The following is a 13,789-nucleotide window of genomic DNA, read 5'->3' as shown; positions in this document are numbered from 1 at the left end:
TGGCTGAACAGTTCAATACAGAAACCACAGTCCCTGTCACAGGTGGGACAGACAGTGGTGGGTGGGGAGTCTGATTTGCCGCACGCTCCTTCCGCTGCCTGCGCTTGGTTTCTGCATGCTCTCGGCGACAAGACTTGAGGTGCTCAGCGCCCTCCCGGATGCACTTCCTCCATTTAGGGAGGTCTTTGGCCAGGGACTCCCAGGTGTCGGTGGGGCTGTTGCACTTTATCAGGGAGGCTTTGAGGGTATCCTTATAACGTTTCCTCTGCCCGCCTTTGGCTCGTTTGCCGTGAAGGAGTTCCAAATAGAGCGCTTGCTTTGTGTGTGCGAAAGAGCCGGTTATCGTCTGAGGGAGATCTTGAGTTAATTTGACGATAAATTGGCCTGTTTTCGACCTGCCCACGTGTGTTTTCAGTTCCCTATCTCGATTGCACTGCTGCTCACGCACATCCCCCTCTCGCTAATTCAAAATGAGTGAAGAATCAATCATTTTCAAAATTCCGCCACCTTTGATTTCATGGATAATTTTTAAAGAGTACCTTCTGGTGTATAAATGATGACAATATGAAGATATTCGGAGGTAATGAATTAATTTAGTTATAAAAGGGCCTGTTTCAATTATGGTCTGTTTATGATTTTGGTGGTTTGAATGCTGGCTTACTCATCCTTGTTTACAAATCCCTCCATGGCGACGAGGAGGAGCTGGTCGGGCGGGGCCCCCCCTCTACGGTGGAGCTGTTTGGGCGGGCCCTGCCGATGAGGAGCTGGTCGGGCGGGGCCCCCCTCCACGGTGGAGCTGTTTGGGCGGGCCCTGCCGACGAGGAGGAGCTGGTCGGGCGGGGCCCCCCTCCACGGTGGAGCTGTTTGGGCGGGCCCTGCTGACGAGGAGGAGCTGGTCAAGCGGGGCCCCCCCCTCCACGGTGGAGCTGTTTGGGCGGGCCCTGCCGATGAGGAGGAGCTGGTCGGGCGGGGCCCCCCTCCACGGTGGAGGTGTTTGGGCGGGCCCTGCCGATGAGGAGCTGGTCAAGCGGGGCCCCCCCTCCACGGTGGAGCTGTTTGGACGGGCCGACGAGGAGGCCCCGAGGTAAGGGCAGTGAGGCGAGGCCCGAGGTTGGGCAGCGGCGGGACCTCGAGGTCAGTGGGTCCGGATTCCAGAACATTTTACGGATTCCAGATGACCCTGCCACCAATCGTTCCGGAAGTCCGGATTTTGGACGCTGCACCTGTAGCTGTAATTAAATATCTGTTTTCTTAAAAGCATTATTAAAACACTCTTTACATGCAGCGCTTTGATATTGAGTATTATATAGTATAATTTAGATATTTGCGGCCGGGGTGGAGGGCAGGGAGTCTGTGATTACGAATCCATTTGAAAAGTGGTAGACATAGAGAAGATGTTTCCACTTGTGGGGGAGACCAAAGCTAGGGGCCATCAATATAATATAGTCACTAATAAATCCAATCGGGAATTCAGGAGAAACTTAGTTGCCATTATGAGGGGACTTGACAAGGTGGATGCAGAGAGGATGTTTGTGGAACTCGCTGCCACAGGGAGTGGTGGGGCTGAATAGCAGCGATGCATTTAAGGGGAGGCTAGATAAGTACACGAGGGAGAAAGGAGTAGAAGGATATGCTGGCGGGCTGGGAGAGGGCTCGTGTGGAGCATATACGCTGGCATGGACCTGTTGGGGCATGGACCTGTTGGGCCAATGACCTGTTTCTGTGCTGTAAATACTTTGCTGAAGGTGCTGCAGAACCAATACAGGCCACATGGTGTCACACTTCCAACAATAGTCCGCTCTGCAGTCAAACGCACAACTTCAGCACTGCCTGACAACAGAACTTGTGATTGCTTATAAAACATTGTTGATTAGTGAATCCCAGAAAACGTGAAGCAACGAAGAAGCACAAAAAACTCCCCTCCCTCTACAGTCTTGCCCTGTGGTGGATTCGGTCCTATTTATTAAATGTTCAGAAGTTATCTGCAAAAATGCAAGTGCCTGCCTCTCTTTGGGTTGCCAGTGCCTTGCAGACACTGAAAGTGGAAGTGGTGCAAGGAAGGGAACTGACTCGTGATTCCGTTAAAGTATTTCTGGCATCAGTATTTTGATCCCATGGTCTCCATTGTGGTTTTTCGAAGTTGTTTATTAAATGGGCCAAATCTTGCTGGAAGCATTAACTGTGCTATCGATGCTGGCCGTTAGTAATGTGCAAATCAGCAAGTTCAGGGGATTAAGAGATGCACCGTGACTCGGCCTGTATTCCCTTGAGTTTAGAAGGTTGAGGGGTGATCTAATTACGGTGTTTAAAATGGTAAAGGGATACGTTGGGGTAGATACAGAGAGAATCTATTTCCTCTGGTGGACGGATTGCAGAACACAGGGCACAATCTTAAAATTTAAGCTGGGCTATTCAGGGGTGGAATTGGGTAGCACTACTTCACACAAATGGTGGTGGGAATCTGGAATTCTCTGGCCCAACAGGCTGGGGATACTTGAAATTTTCAAGACGGATAGATCTTCGTTGGTGAGACCACACCTGGAGTACTGTGTACAGTTTTGGTCTCCTTATTTAAGGAGGGATATACTTGCATTGGAGGCAGTTCAGAGAAGGTTCACGAGGTTGGTTCCTGAGATGAAGGGGTTGTCTTATGAAGATAGGTTGGCCTCTACTCATTGGAGTTTAGAAGAATGAGAGGTGATCTTACTGAAACATATAAGATAATGAGGGGGCTCGACAAGGTAGATGCAGAGAAGATGTTTCCCCTCGTGGAGGAATCTAGAACTAGGGGACATAGTTTCAGAATAAGGGGTTGCCCGTATAAAATTATGATAAGGAGGAATTTCTTCTCTGAGGGACGTCAATCTGTGGAATTCTCTGCCCCAGAGAGCTGTGGAGGCTGGGTCATTGAATATATTTAAGGTGGAGATAGACGGATTCTTGAACTACAGGGGAGTCCAGGGTTATGGGGAGCGGGCAGGGAAGTGGAGTTGAGGCCAAGATCACATCAGCCACTATCTTATTAAATGGCGGAGCAGGCTCGAGGGGCCAAATGGCCGACTCCTGCTCCTATTTCTTATATTTTTGTGTATCAAAAGGGGGTAGATGGAGTTAAGATACATCAGCCATGATCTGATTGAATGATGGAACGGGCTCGAGGGGCTGAACAGCCTCCTCCTGTCCTGCTGGCAAATTGTTCCACAGGTGCCCTGGTGACCATTATTCATACGTGAGCATTACTTTGTTAGTGTCAGCATGTTATCTGTTCCTAACCTCACCTGGTATCCACAGATGCTTGCTGTCATCATCATCATAGGCAGTCCCTCAGAATTGCGAAAGACTTGCTTCTACTCTAAAAATGAGTCCTTCGGTGACTGAATAGTTCAATATGAGAGCCACAGTCCTTGTCACAGGTGGGATAGACAGTCGTTGAAGGAAAGGGAGAGTGGGGAGTCTGGTTTGCTGCACGCTCCTTCCGCTGCCTGCGCTTGGTTTCTGCACGCTCTCGGCGACGAGACTCGAGGTGCTCAGCGCCCTCCCGGATGCTCTTCATCCACTTAGGGCAGTCTTTGGCCAGGGACTCCCAGGTGTCGGTGGGGATGTTGCACTTTATCAGGGAGGCTTTGAGGGTGTCCTTGTAACGTTTCCTCTGCGCACCTGGGGCTCGCTTGCTGTGTAGGAGTTCCAAGTAGAGCGCTTGCTTTGGGAGTCTCGTGTCCTGCATGTGGGAGCTGGTCGAGTGTGGTCAGTGCTTCGATGCTGGGGATGTTGGCCTGGTCGAGGACGCTAATGTTGGTGCATCTGTCCTCCCAGGGGATTTGTAGGATCTTGGTTAGGGTTCCTGAATAGCAATCAGGAGTGGGAACACGATTCCCTCCTAAACCAGGAGTGCCACCTGGAACCCAGCGACACCCGTGATCAATCTGATCTGTCAGCGCAGATACTCACCGAATAAACTGAGCTATCGAGAGAGAGACCAATGGGAGACCAGCTTTTATCCCCTGCCGTGAATATACACTGGGCTCTATTGGCAAGTGAAAATGTTCGCAACTGTGTGCACATGTCCCTACTTTAGACCTGTAATGAGGAGGAATTTCGTTACTCAGAGGGTGGTGAATCTTTGTAATTCTGTATCCCAGAGGGCTGTGGATGCTGAGTTTTTGAGTATATTTAAGGCTGAGATCGATAGATTTTTGGACTCTTGGGGAATCAAGGAATATGAGGAGATGAGGGGGTTGACTTATGAGGAAAGGTTGAGGAGGTTGGAATTCAGAAGAATGAGAGGTGATCTTATCGAAGCGTATAAGATTATGAGGGGGCTTGGCAAGGTGGATGCAGAGAGGATGTTTCCACTGATCGGGGAGACTAGAACTTGGGGGCCTGATATTAGAATAAGGGGCAACCCATTTAAAACTGAGATGAGGAGGAATTTCTTCTCAGGGTTGTAAATCTGTGGAATTCACTGCCTCAGAGAGCTGTGGAAGCTGGGTCATTGAATAAATTTAAGATAGAAATAGACAGTTTCTTAAACGATAAGGGGTTATGGGGAGCGGGCAGGGAAGTGGAACCAAATCCATGATCGGATCAACCATGATCGTATTAAATGGCGGAGCAGGTTCGAGGGGCCGTATGGCCTACTCCTGCTCCTATTTATTTTGTTCTCATGGGATCGGGCGGGAAAGTGGAGTTGAGGTCGAGGATCTTATTGAATGGTTCGAGGGGCCGTATGGCCTACTCCCCCGCCCTGGTTAATGAGAGATTTTATGTGTAATCCATACCTTTCACCTTAAAATCATTTTTATTATTCCTCTCAAAAGAATGGAGGACAAAGGAGAAGTAAAGTGCATCAAATTTTCATTTGGGAACAAGATTTTAGCTGTGCAGAGAACACCAAAGGCTGTGGTAAGGACCGTTTTTTTTTACAGATTGTGGTTTTAAAGGTTTGCGGTTAGACAGAAGTAGAGTTGTTGTAGCGCGTGCTTAAAATCTTTAATGTTTTTGCAGGATTTTATTAACTTCATTCCTGATCTGCCCCAAACAGAATACTCTCAAGAATGCAAGGTAATAATTTTGATTAATTAGGGGGCATAGATTTAAAGTAATTGGCAGAAGGATTAGAGGGGAGATGAGAATTTTTTTCACGCAGAGTGTGGTGGGGGTCCGGAACTCGCTGCCTGAAAGGGTGGTAGAGGCAGGAACCCTCACCGCGTTTAAAAAGTACTTGAAGTGCCGTAACCTACAGGGCTACGTACCTAGAGCTGGAAAGTGGGATTAGACTGGATGGCTCTTTGTCGGCCGGCAATGGGCCGAATGGCTTCCTTCCGTGGTGTAAATTTCTGATTCTAAATTTTATACACTTTGATTTCTACACGGCCCAGAAGAGGCGAGGGCCCAGGGGCAGCACGGGCCCAGCCCACACTGTGCGATATGTGTGCGCACTGGGTCTGTGCAGCAGAGCAGGTCTCCAGTCGTCCTGGTTAACCCTTGCCACTGGACCAAGACCTCGCTCTGTCAAGCCCGTGTGGTGGCTGGTGTGCAACGGTCACCCCACGTTAAAAAAATCCACACACAGGCATCTTCCACCCTTCAACATGGAGTTCGGGATCTGGAATATTAGGTCCTTTATCCCTTTTCGGCATGGAAGCAAGTCATCCTCATTTCGAGGGACTGCTTCTGATGATGACTTTGAATCTAAAATATAATCTTTCTGCTTGTGTAAAAAATGTTTATTTTCATTTTACTCCCCCTGTAGACCAAAAATGCCAACATCCTGGGGTTCTGCTGGACCAGTAGTAGTGAAATAGTATTTATTACTGACCAAGGCATCGAATTTTATCAGGTAAGCGCTGTACATACCGAGGACTGCAAAAAGCCAATCAAGCTGCCACTTTTTTTTTAATAACCTCCATCTCAATTCATCTCTCTTCTCTGAGCTCACGACCCTCCTATCCTCCCTCAATCTCTCCCTCCATGTGAACTCCCCAACCCATAATCACGGCCATTCCCTTGACCTTGTCATCGCTCGTGGCCTCGTTATTCCCATGTGTCAGTTGCAGATGAGGCCATCTCTGACCACTTCCTTGTAGAGTTCTCCACCCACATCCCCCTTCCCCCACCCAACCCTACTTCCTTCTGCGTCCGCCCCTGGGTATAACTCTCTCCAAGCACTTGTGAAATTCGAACTGTCCAACCGTTGGCCCTCCATCCACCATGACATTTCTGCTTGACCAAGCCCTCAGCACCACCTTGGATGCTCTAGTTCCTATTTCTCTCTCTCTCTCTCTCTCTCTCTCTCTCCCACCCTGGCCATTCCCCCGGTACGGCCCTCATCTTCGCTCCCTCAAGTCCAAGGAACGCAGACTTGAACGGATGTGGCGGACAACTGGTTTAGCCATTCACCGCCAGATCGGGCTGGACCACACAAAGCATTATCGGGTCCCCGCTCTCGTCTGCCAAAACTGCTCACTGTTCCAGAATGCAAAGATAACCCCTGGTTACTATTCTCTACTGCTAACCGTCTTCTTAAACCCCTCTCCCCTGTCTCCACCACCCTCACTTCCAACAACAAGTGTGAGGAGCTCAGGGATGACTTTGTCTCTAAGATTGAGACCAACCGATCAGCTGCCTCTGCCTCGTCCCTTCCTTCCCCTAGCCCACCAGGCAAACTTCCTCTGAGGTTCCCCCCTGCCCTAACCCTGAACTTGCATCGTTCTCTCGTTTCTCTCCGATCTCCCCTCTTGACCTCTCAATGCTCATCCTGTCCATGAGACCCAATTCCTGCTCCCTTGACCCTATTCCTACTAAACTGCTGACCAAACAACTTCCTTTTCTGGCTCCCATGTTAGCTGACATTGTTAATGGTTCTCTCTCCTCAGGTACTGTCCCCTTCTCCTTCAAATCTTCCTTGCCCTTCTTGACCTGTCTGCAGCCTTTGATACGGTTGACCTCTCCATCCTCCTCCAATGCCCTCCCCCACCATCGTCCAGCTGGGTGGGACCGCACTCGCCTGGTTCCATTGTTATCTGTCTCATCGTAGCCAGCGAATCACCTGCAACGGCTTCTCTTCCCGCCCCCGCATCGTTACCTCTGGTGTCCCCCAAGGATCTGTCCTTGGCCCCTCCTATTTCTCATCTACATGTTGCTCCTTGGCGACATCATCTGGAAACACAGTGTTAGTTTCCGCATGTACGCTGACGACACCCAGCTCTACCTCACCCCCACTTCTCTCCACCCCTCCACGGTCTCTAAATTGTCAGACGGCTTGTCCCACATTCACTTCTGAATCTTTAGCACCTTAAAAAAATTGTTCCCATTTTGCTTTGCTTGTCCTCGCAGAAACATTGTAAATCCAAAATGGGAGGCGGTTTCTTCCGCCATCACAAGGAAATCGCTTTCTGATTTTAAAAACTCTAGTCCATAAATTAAAATGCCAAAACGCTGAAAGTCACAATTGCATCTTTCGGAATATGGCCCACGGTATTGTTTTTTTATTTATTCCCAGGTATTACCTGACAAACGTTGTTTAAAGCTACTAAAGAATCAGAACATCAACGTTAACTGGTGTATGTACTGCCCAGAAACTGCTGTCCTCCTCCTGTCCACCACCGTACAAGGCAACGTTCTTCAGCCATTTTATTTCAGGGTAAGTCAAGCGTTCTTCTCTAATCTGTGCGCACTTCTGGTCTCCATATGGTACAAAGGACAGAGAAGCACTGGAGAAGGTGCAGAGAAGATTTACTAGATGATACCAGAACACCTGAGGTTTAACCTATCTGGCAAGTTTACACAGGCTGGATGGAAGAGAGAAGACCGAGGGGGGTGTCTTGATCATGAAATTATGAAAAGGTTTGCTTGAGTAGAGGTAGAGATGTTGTTTCCACTTGTGGCAGAGACCAGAACCAGGTCGTCAACATAAGACAGTCACTAATAAATCCAGCAGGGAATTCGGGAGAAACTTTTTTACGCAGAGAGCGGTGAGAATGTGGAACTCGCTACCACAGGGTGTGGTCGAGGCGAATGGTATAGATGCATTTAAGGTGAAGCTATATAAGCACCAGAGGTAGAAAGGAATACGGATACGTTGATAGGGTGGGATGGAGAGGGGTGGGAGGAGGCTCGTGTGGAGCATTAACACCGGCACGGACCCATTGAGCTGAATGGCCTGTTTCTGTGCTGTAAATGCTTTGTTATACTTTTATGCACTTCGAGTTTCTTGAAACATATGCCGTTTATTATTTTCTTAGTAGCAAGGTGTCTGAAATTCTAAATACTGTACACCCCCCCCCCCCCCCCCCCCCCCCTTACTGAAAATATGCTGTTTGCGATTAGCAGCTTAATTCTTTCCATAAAGAAAATAACTGTGAGCAGAAATATTTATTGATGGAGGTGTGGGGCTGGAGGAGGAGGAAGGTGGGGAAGGCAATAGTGAAAGACCCCAGTAGACCAGTAGGGAGGTACTCGGTGACCGGGAATCCCATGTCCAAGAATGGCGAGCAAGGGTAAATGATTAATTGGTGTGTGGGGAAAGGTGAAGGTTTGAAGGGATTCATGTAATGAGCACAAAGCGAATCTTGTGGCACAAGAATTTCATGTTCCTTAATTTCAGAAAAAAAAGTGTTGAATCTGAATTTTAATGGAATAATTTTTTCAAGTTAATAATTAGATAAGAGCTGTTTAGGGTGAAGTTTCTGTGTGCTATTATTTTAATAAAGAAAGGGAGGTTCCATTGTACAGGTGGAACCTCCCTTGTCCGCAACACTGGGGACCCATTCTGGATAAGAGATTTTGCCGGACGAGGGGTGGTCACATTAAATTGGATGGTACAGCTACTGAGTAAGGGGATATCGGGGCTGGGAGTGCGGCAGAGAGATCATGGAGGGTGGGGTGGATCGCAGGGTCAGGCCACCGATTGCAGGAGTCGGCAGCGAGGAAAGACTTCAATTTGTTCATGTGGGAGTTCTGCGCATGCGCCACCCGGTGGCCGGGAATGGTTCTGGACGAGGGGTGGTTCCGGATAAGGGAGTTCTGGATAAGGGAGGTTCAACCTGTACAATTCTTGAGATAAAATTCCTAATATTTTAAAGGGTGTGTTTACAATCATCTGCAATACAGTAACATAAGAAATAGGAGCAGGAGTAGGCCACACTCTGCCATTCAGTAAGATCATGGTTGATCTTCTACCTCAACTCTACCTTCCTGCCCGATCCCCATATCCCTTGTTTCCCCTAGAGTCCAAAATTCTATTGCTCTCAGCCTTGAATGTACTCAACGACTGAGCATCCACAGCCCTCTGGGGTAGAGAATCCCACAAATTCACCACCCTCTGCCCTCAAAGATGTCATAGAAATAAAATCTGGACTGTTTTCTAAATGGGTAAATTTCTGTCCCGCAGCAGGCCACTTTTTAAATGTTACATTCCCGTCTCCTCCCGCTCCGATTTCTTGTGTCCATCCAGCCAGCCTCCCCCACCTCGCGATAAGCTGATGTGCCACAAATGTTTAGATGCGTACTGAGACTTAAAGCAATTCAATTTTACTTTCCAGAGTGGAACAATGTCCAAAATGCCAAAGTTTGAAATCGAACTGCCTGCCTCTCCCAAACCTGGCAGCGTCACTCTCTCTGACAGGGATATTATAATGGCCACCATGTGAGTAAAAAGGTTCTGTGCTCCTTAAAGACCAACTGACTGCAGATTGGTGTCCACCTGTAACGCTTTGAAAGTACGTCTATAACAATGCTGCCGCCCCGAGACCGTGCTCTGCCACAGTGTGAATTTAAAAACTATGATTTTGAAATATTCATCCTTGTTTTTGAATCACTTGACGGCCTCTCTGTAACTTCCTCCAGTCCCACAACCCTCTCTATCTCTCTAACTTCCTCCAGCCCCATACCCCTCCCTATCTCTGTAACCTCCTCCAGCCCCACAACTCTCCCTATCTCTGTAACCTCCTCCATCCCTACACCCCGCCCTATCTCTGTAACCTCCTCCAGTCCCACAACCCTCTCTATCTCTCTAACTTCCTCCAGCTCCATACCCCTCCCTATCTCTGTAACCTCCTCCAGCCCTACAACTCTCCCTATCTCTGTAACCTCCTCCAGCCCTACAACTCTCCCTATCTCTGTAACCTCCTCCAGTCCCACAACTCTCCCTATCTCTGTAACCTTCTCCAGCCCTACAACCCTCCCTATCTCTGTAACCTCCTCCAGCCCAACACCCCTCCCTATCTCTGTAACCTCCTCCAGCCCTACAACTCTCCCTATCTCTGTAACCTCCTCCAGCCCTACAACTCTCCCTATCTCTGTAACCTCCTCCAGCCCTACAACCCTCTCTATCTCTCTAACTTCCTCCAGCCCCACAACTCTCCCTATCTCTGTAACCTCCTCCAGCCCCACAACTCTCCCTATCTCTGTAACCTCCTCCAGCCCTACAACCCTCCCTATCTCTGTAACCTCCTCCAGCTCTACAACCCTCCCTAACTCTGTAACCTCCTCCAGCCCTACATCCTTCCCTGTCTCTAACCTCCTCCAGCCCCTCCCCTCCCTATCTCTGTAAACTCCTCCAGCCCCACAACCCTCCCTATCTCTGTAACCTCCTCCAGCCCTCTTGAGGATCTCCGATTTTAATCGCTCCACCATTGGCGGCCGTGTCTTCAGCTGCCTGGGCCCCAACCTCTGGAACTCCCTCCCTAAACCTCCCTACCTCTCTTTCCTCCTGCAAGACGCTCCTTAAAACCTACCTCTTTGACCAAGCTTTTGGTCATCTGCCCTAATATCTCCTTATGTGGCTCGGTGTCAAATTTTGTTTGGTAATAACTCCCATAAAGCGCCCTGGGACGTTTTACTATGTTAAAGATGCTATATAAATGCAAATTGTTGCTGAATTTACAAGGATCTTCATCTGATTTACTCAGTTGCCCTGCATTCTGTAGGTGAAAGGATGCTAACTAGCCCCTTGCAGTGTCAATTATTGACATTTACCCTGTTTCCTACAATACATCCTTATGGCAGGGTTCATTTTAAGAATGGAGTGGTAATTTTTTAAAATCTGTCTTTCTCGCAAGATACGGGCAACTTTACGTCCTTTATTTGAAGCACCAACCAAGAACTCCCAATAATCCTGGAGCTGAAGTAATCTTGTACTATTTACCCAGGTAAGGTAAGACTTGTTGATTGGGATCACATTTAGTCCGCACTGTATTCCGGAACGATTTCCTAAACTTATCTTGCATTTCAATTGCAGGGAAGGACAGTGTAAAAAAATGCATATACTAAAACTAAATACCACTGGAAAGTTTGCTTTGAACGTTGTTGATAACTTGGTCGTGGTACATCACCAGAGCTCTCAGGTAAGGAGTCCACACTCTGTCGTGTTCCAACTTGCTATTCGCTGATAATCTTGGTGCAGGGTAAAAATGACAAAAGGCCTCTACTTACCCTCTTTGAATTTAGTGAATGTCATCGTTAAAGTTCTACTGCAAGCTCTTTCTCTCTTTACTTCTCTATCTATCCTTTCTCTCTCTTTCCTTCTCACTCCTTTCTCTTTTTTTTTCTCCCTTTCCTTTCTTCCTTCCACCTTCTGTATTAATCCCGTGCACCAATTCTTTCAATGTTACAGACTATATTTTCATAAGTAGAGGTTACCAAGGTACAATAAGGGGCTGTCCATTTAGAACTGAGATGAGGAGAAATTTTTTCTCTGAGGGTCGTAAATCTGTGGCATTCTCTGCCCCCAGAGAGCTGTGGAGGCTGGGTCATATTTAAGGTGGAGATTTTTGCACAATAAGGGAGTAAAGGGTTATGGGGAGTGGGCAGGGAAGTGGACCCGAGTCCATGATCAGATCAGCCCATGATCGTATTGAATGGCGGAGCAGGCTCAAGGGGCCGTATGGCCGACTCCTGCTCCTATTTCTTATCTGTTCCTGTCTCCTTACTGCCCTGTTTGTGCTCAGAAGTTGGAAATAAAACTTCTGCTCTTCCTGCTCCCTTATCGCTGCCTTGACAATAACTCCTCTGCTCTTCTTCAAAATAGTGCCGTGGGATCTTTTACATCCCTCTGGAAAGGCAGACGGGGCCTCGGTTTAAAATCTCTGTCGAAAGATGGAACCTCCGACAGTGCGGCGCTCCCTCAGTACTGCCCCCTCCGACAGTGCGGCGCTCCCTCAGTACTGCCCCTCCGACAGTGCGGCGCTCCCTCAGTACTGCCCCCTCCGACAGTGCGGCGCTCCCTCAGTACTGCCCCTCCGACAGTGCGGCGCTCCCTCAGTACTGCCCCTCCGACAGTGCAGCACTCCCTCAGTACTGACCCCCTGACAATGCGGCGCTCCCTCAGTACTGCCCCTCCCACAGTGTAGTCCTCCCCTCCGACAGTGCAGCGCTCCCTCAGTACTGCACTGGAGTGCCAGCCTAGATTTTTTGTGCTCAAGTCTCTGGAGTGGGACTTGAACCCACGACCTTCTGACTTGGAAAAGAGAGTGCTACCCACTGAGCCACGGCTTAGTCGGTTTCCAACCTCGCCACATGACTCACTTCCTGCTCCTGCCCCATTGGTTGGTGTAAGTGCTAAGCCACCATTTGAAAAGCTCTTTAAGGGAGTCCTCAATTTCTCTCCTATAAAGCTTTTGGATACATAATTTTTTTTTTAAAAAGAGAAATTCCTGGGATGTGGGCGTCGCTGGCAAGGCCGGCATTTATTGCCCATCCCTAATTGCCCCTTGAGAAGGTGGTGGTGAGCCGCCGCCTTGAACCGCTGCAGTCCGTGTGGTGAAGGTGCTCCCACAGTGCTGTTAGGGAGGGAGTTCCAGGATTGTGACCCAGCGACGATGAAGGAACGGCCGATTAAATGTCCAAGTCGGGATGACTTGTGGATTCTCTGATCTTGAAGGGTTTGAAAGGGATTTAATTGCATGTTCTGATCTGTTATGAGGCTTCTGGCATTGCAATTATTCTCTTGACGGGAGTCTCTGTCGGAGGAGGAGCGATTTTCCATGGATTGTGACCCTGCAGCTTGTACTTTTTTTATTCACAGACATCTCTGATTTTTGATATAAAATTACGAGCAGAATTTGATGGAACGGTCACGCTTCACCATCAAGTGCTTCCAGCTCTGTCCATTCACCCATGCAAGATTCCTCGAGCAGGTCTGTAAGTTCAGAAGTATGTTCAGCGCGAGTGAAATTTTGCGCAATTTGCTGGTGGCTAGATTAACACTGAGCACAGTTTCTGTCATTTTAAAAAGAATCTTCTTCCACAGCCCAGGGTTGTGTTGTACAGATCCGATAATGCCAGTCTATGATTGCCAACCTGTGATGAGGAGCTGGAGAAGCAATGGGGATGTTGCAACTTCAGCACCCACTCCTCTCTAGCTCCCCCGAGGGGAAGTTATCCAGGATTCCAGCTTCCTGTTACTCCAGTGACCCATACTGCATTGTGCGCGTGCACATGACACGCAAAGTGCAAGATGGGCATCGGCTATGATGCCCCCTGCGGTAGAATAGTCGGCACTGAATAACATAGAAACATAGAAAATAGGTGCAGGAGTAGGCCATTCGGCCCTTTGAGCCTGCGCCACCATTCAATATGATCATGGCTGATCGTGGAAATTCAGTACCCCATTCCTGCCTTCTCTCCATAATCCCTGGTCCCTTTAACTGTAAGGGCCACATCTAACTCCCTTTTGAATATATCCAATAAACTGGACTCAAAAACTTTCTGTGGTAGAGAATTCCACAGGTTCACCACTCTCTGGGTGAAAAAGTTTCTCCTCATCTCGGTCCTAAATGGCTTACCCCCT

The 13,789-nt window shown here is 48.6% G+C and overlaps 1 protein-coding gene across 1 annotated transcript in view; it reads left to right on the top strand.

Moving 5' to 3' along the window:
* rmc1 (regulator of MON1-CCZ1) overlaps window positions 1-13,789 on the top strand; it is a 60,344-nt gene that overhangs the window by 18,162 nt on the left and 28,393 nt on the right. Inside the window, exons 3-10 of the mRNA XM_070896893.1 lie at window positions 4,818-4,902; window positions 5,005-5,061; window positions 5,753-5,839; window positions 7,502-7,642; window positions 9,543-9,646; window positions 11,061-11,150; window positions 11,240-11,345; window positions 13,025-13,136. Of these exons, the coding sequence (XP_070752994.1) occupies window positions 4,818-4,902; window positions 5,005-5,061; window positions 5,753-5,839; window positions 7,502-7,642; window positions 9,543-9,646; window positions 11,061-11,150; window positions 11,240-11,345; window positions 13,025-13,136 (782 nt within the window). The remainder of the gene's footprint in view (window positions 1-4,817; window positions 4,903-5,004; window positions 5,062-5,752; window positions 5,840-7,501; window positions 7,643-9,542; window positions 9,647-11,060; window positions 11,151-11,239; window positions 11,346-13,024; window positions 13,137-13,789) is intronic.

This window comes from Pristiophorus japonicus, chromosome 1, assembly GCF_044704955.1.
Source record: "Pristiophorus japonicus isolate sPriJap1 chromosome 1, sPriJap1.hap1, whole genome shotgun sequence".
NCBI classification, from domain to species: domain Eukaryota; kingdom Metazoa; phylum Chordata; class Chondrichthyes; family Pristiophoridae; genus Pristiophorus; species Pristiophorus japonicus.
This window is presented reverse-complemented; position numbering and strand designations above follow the sequence as displayed.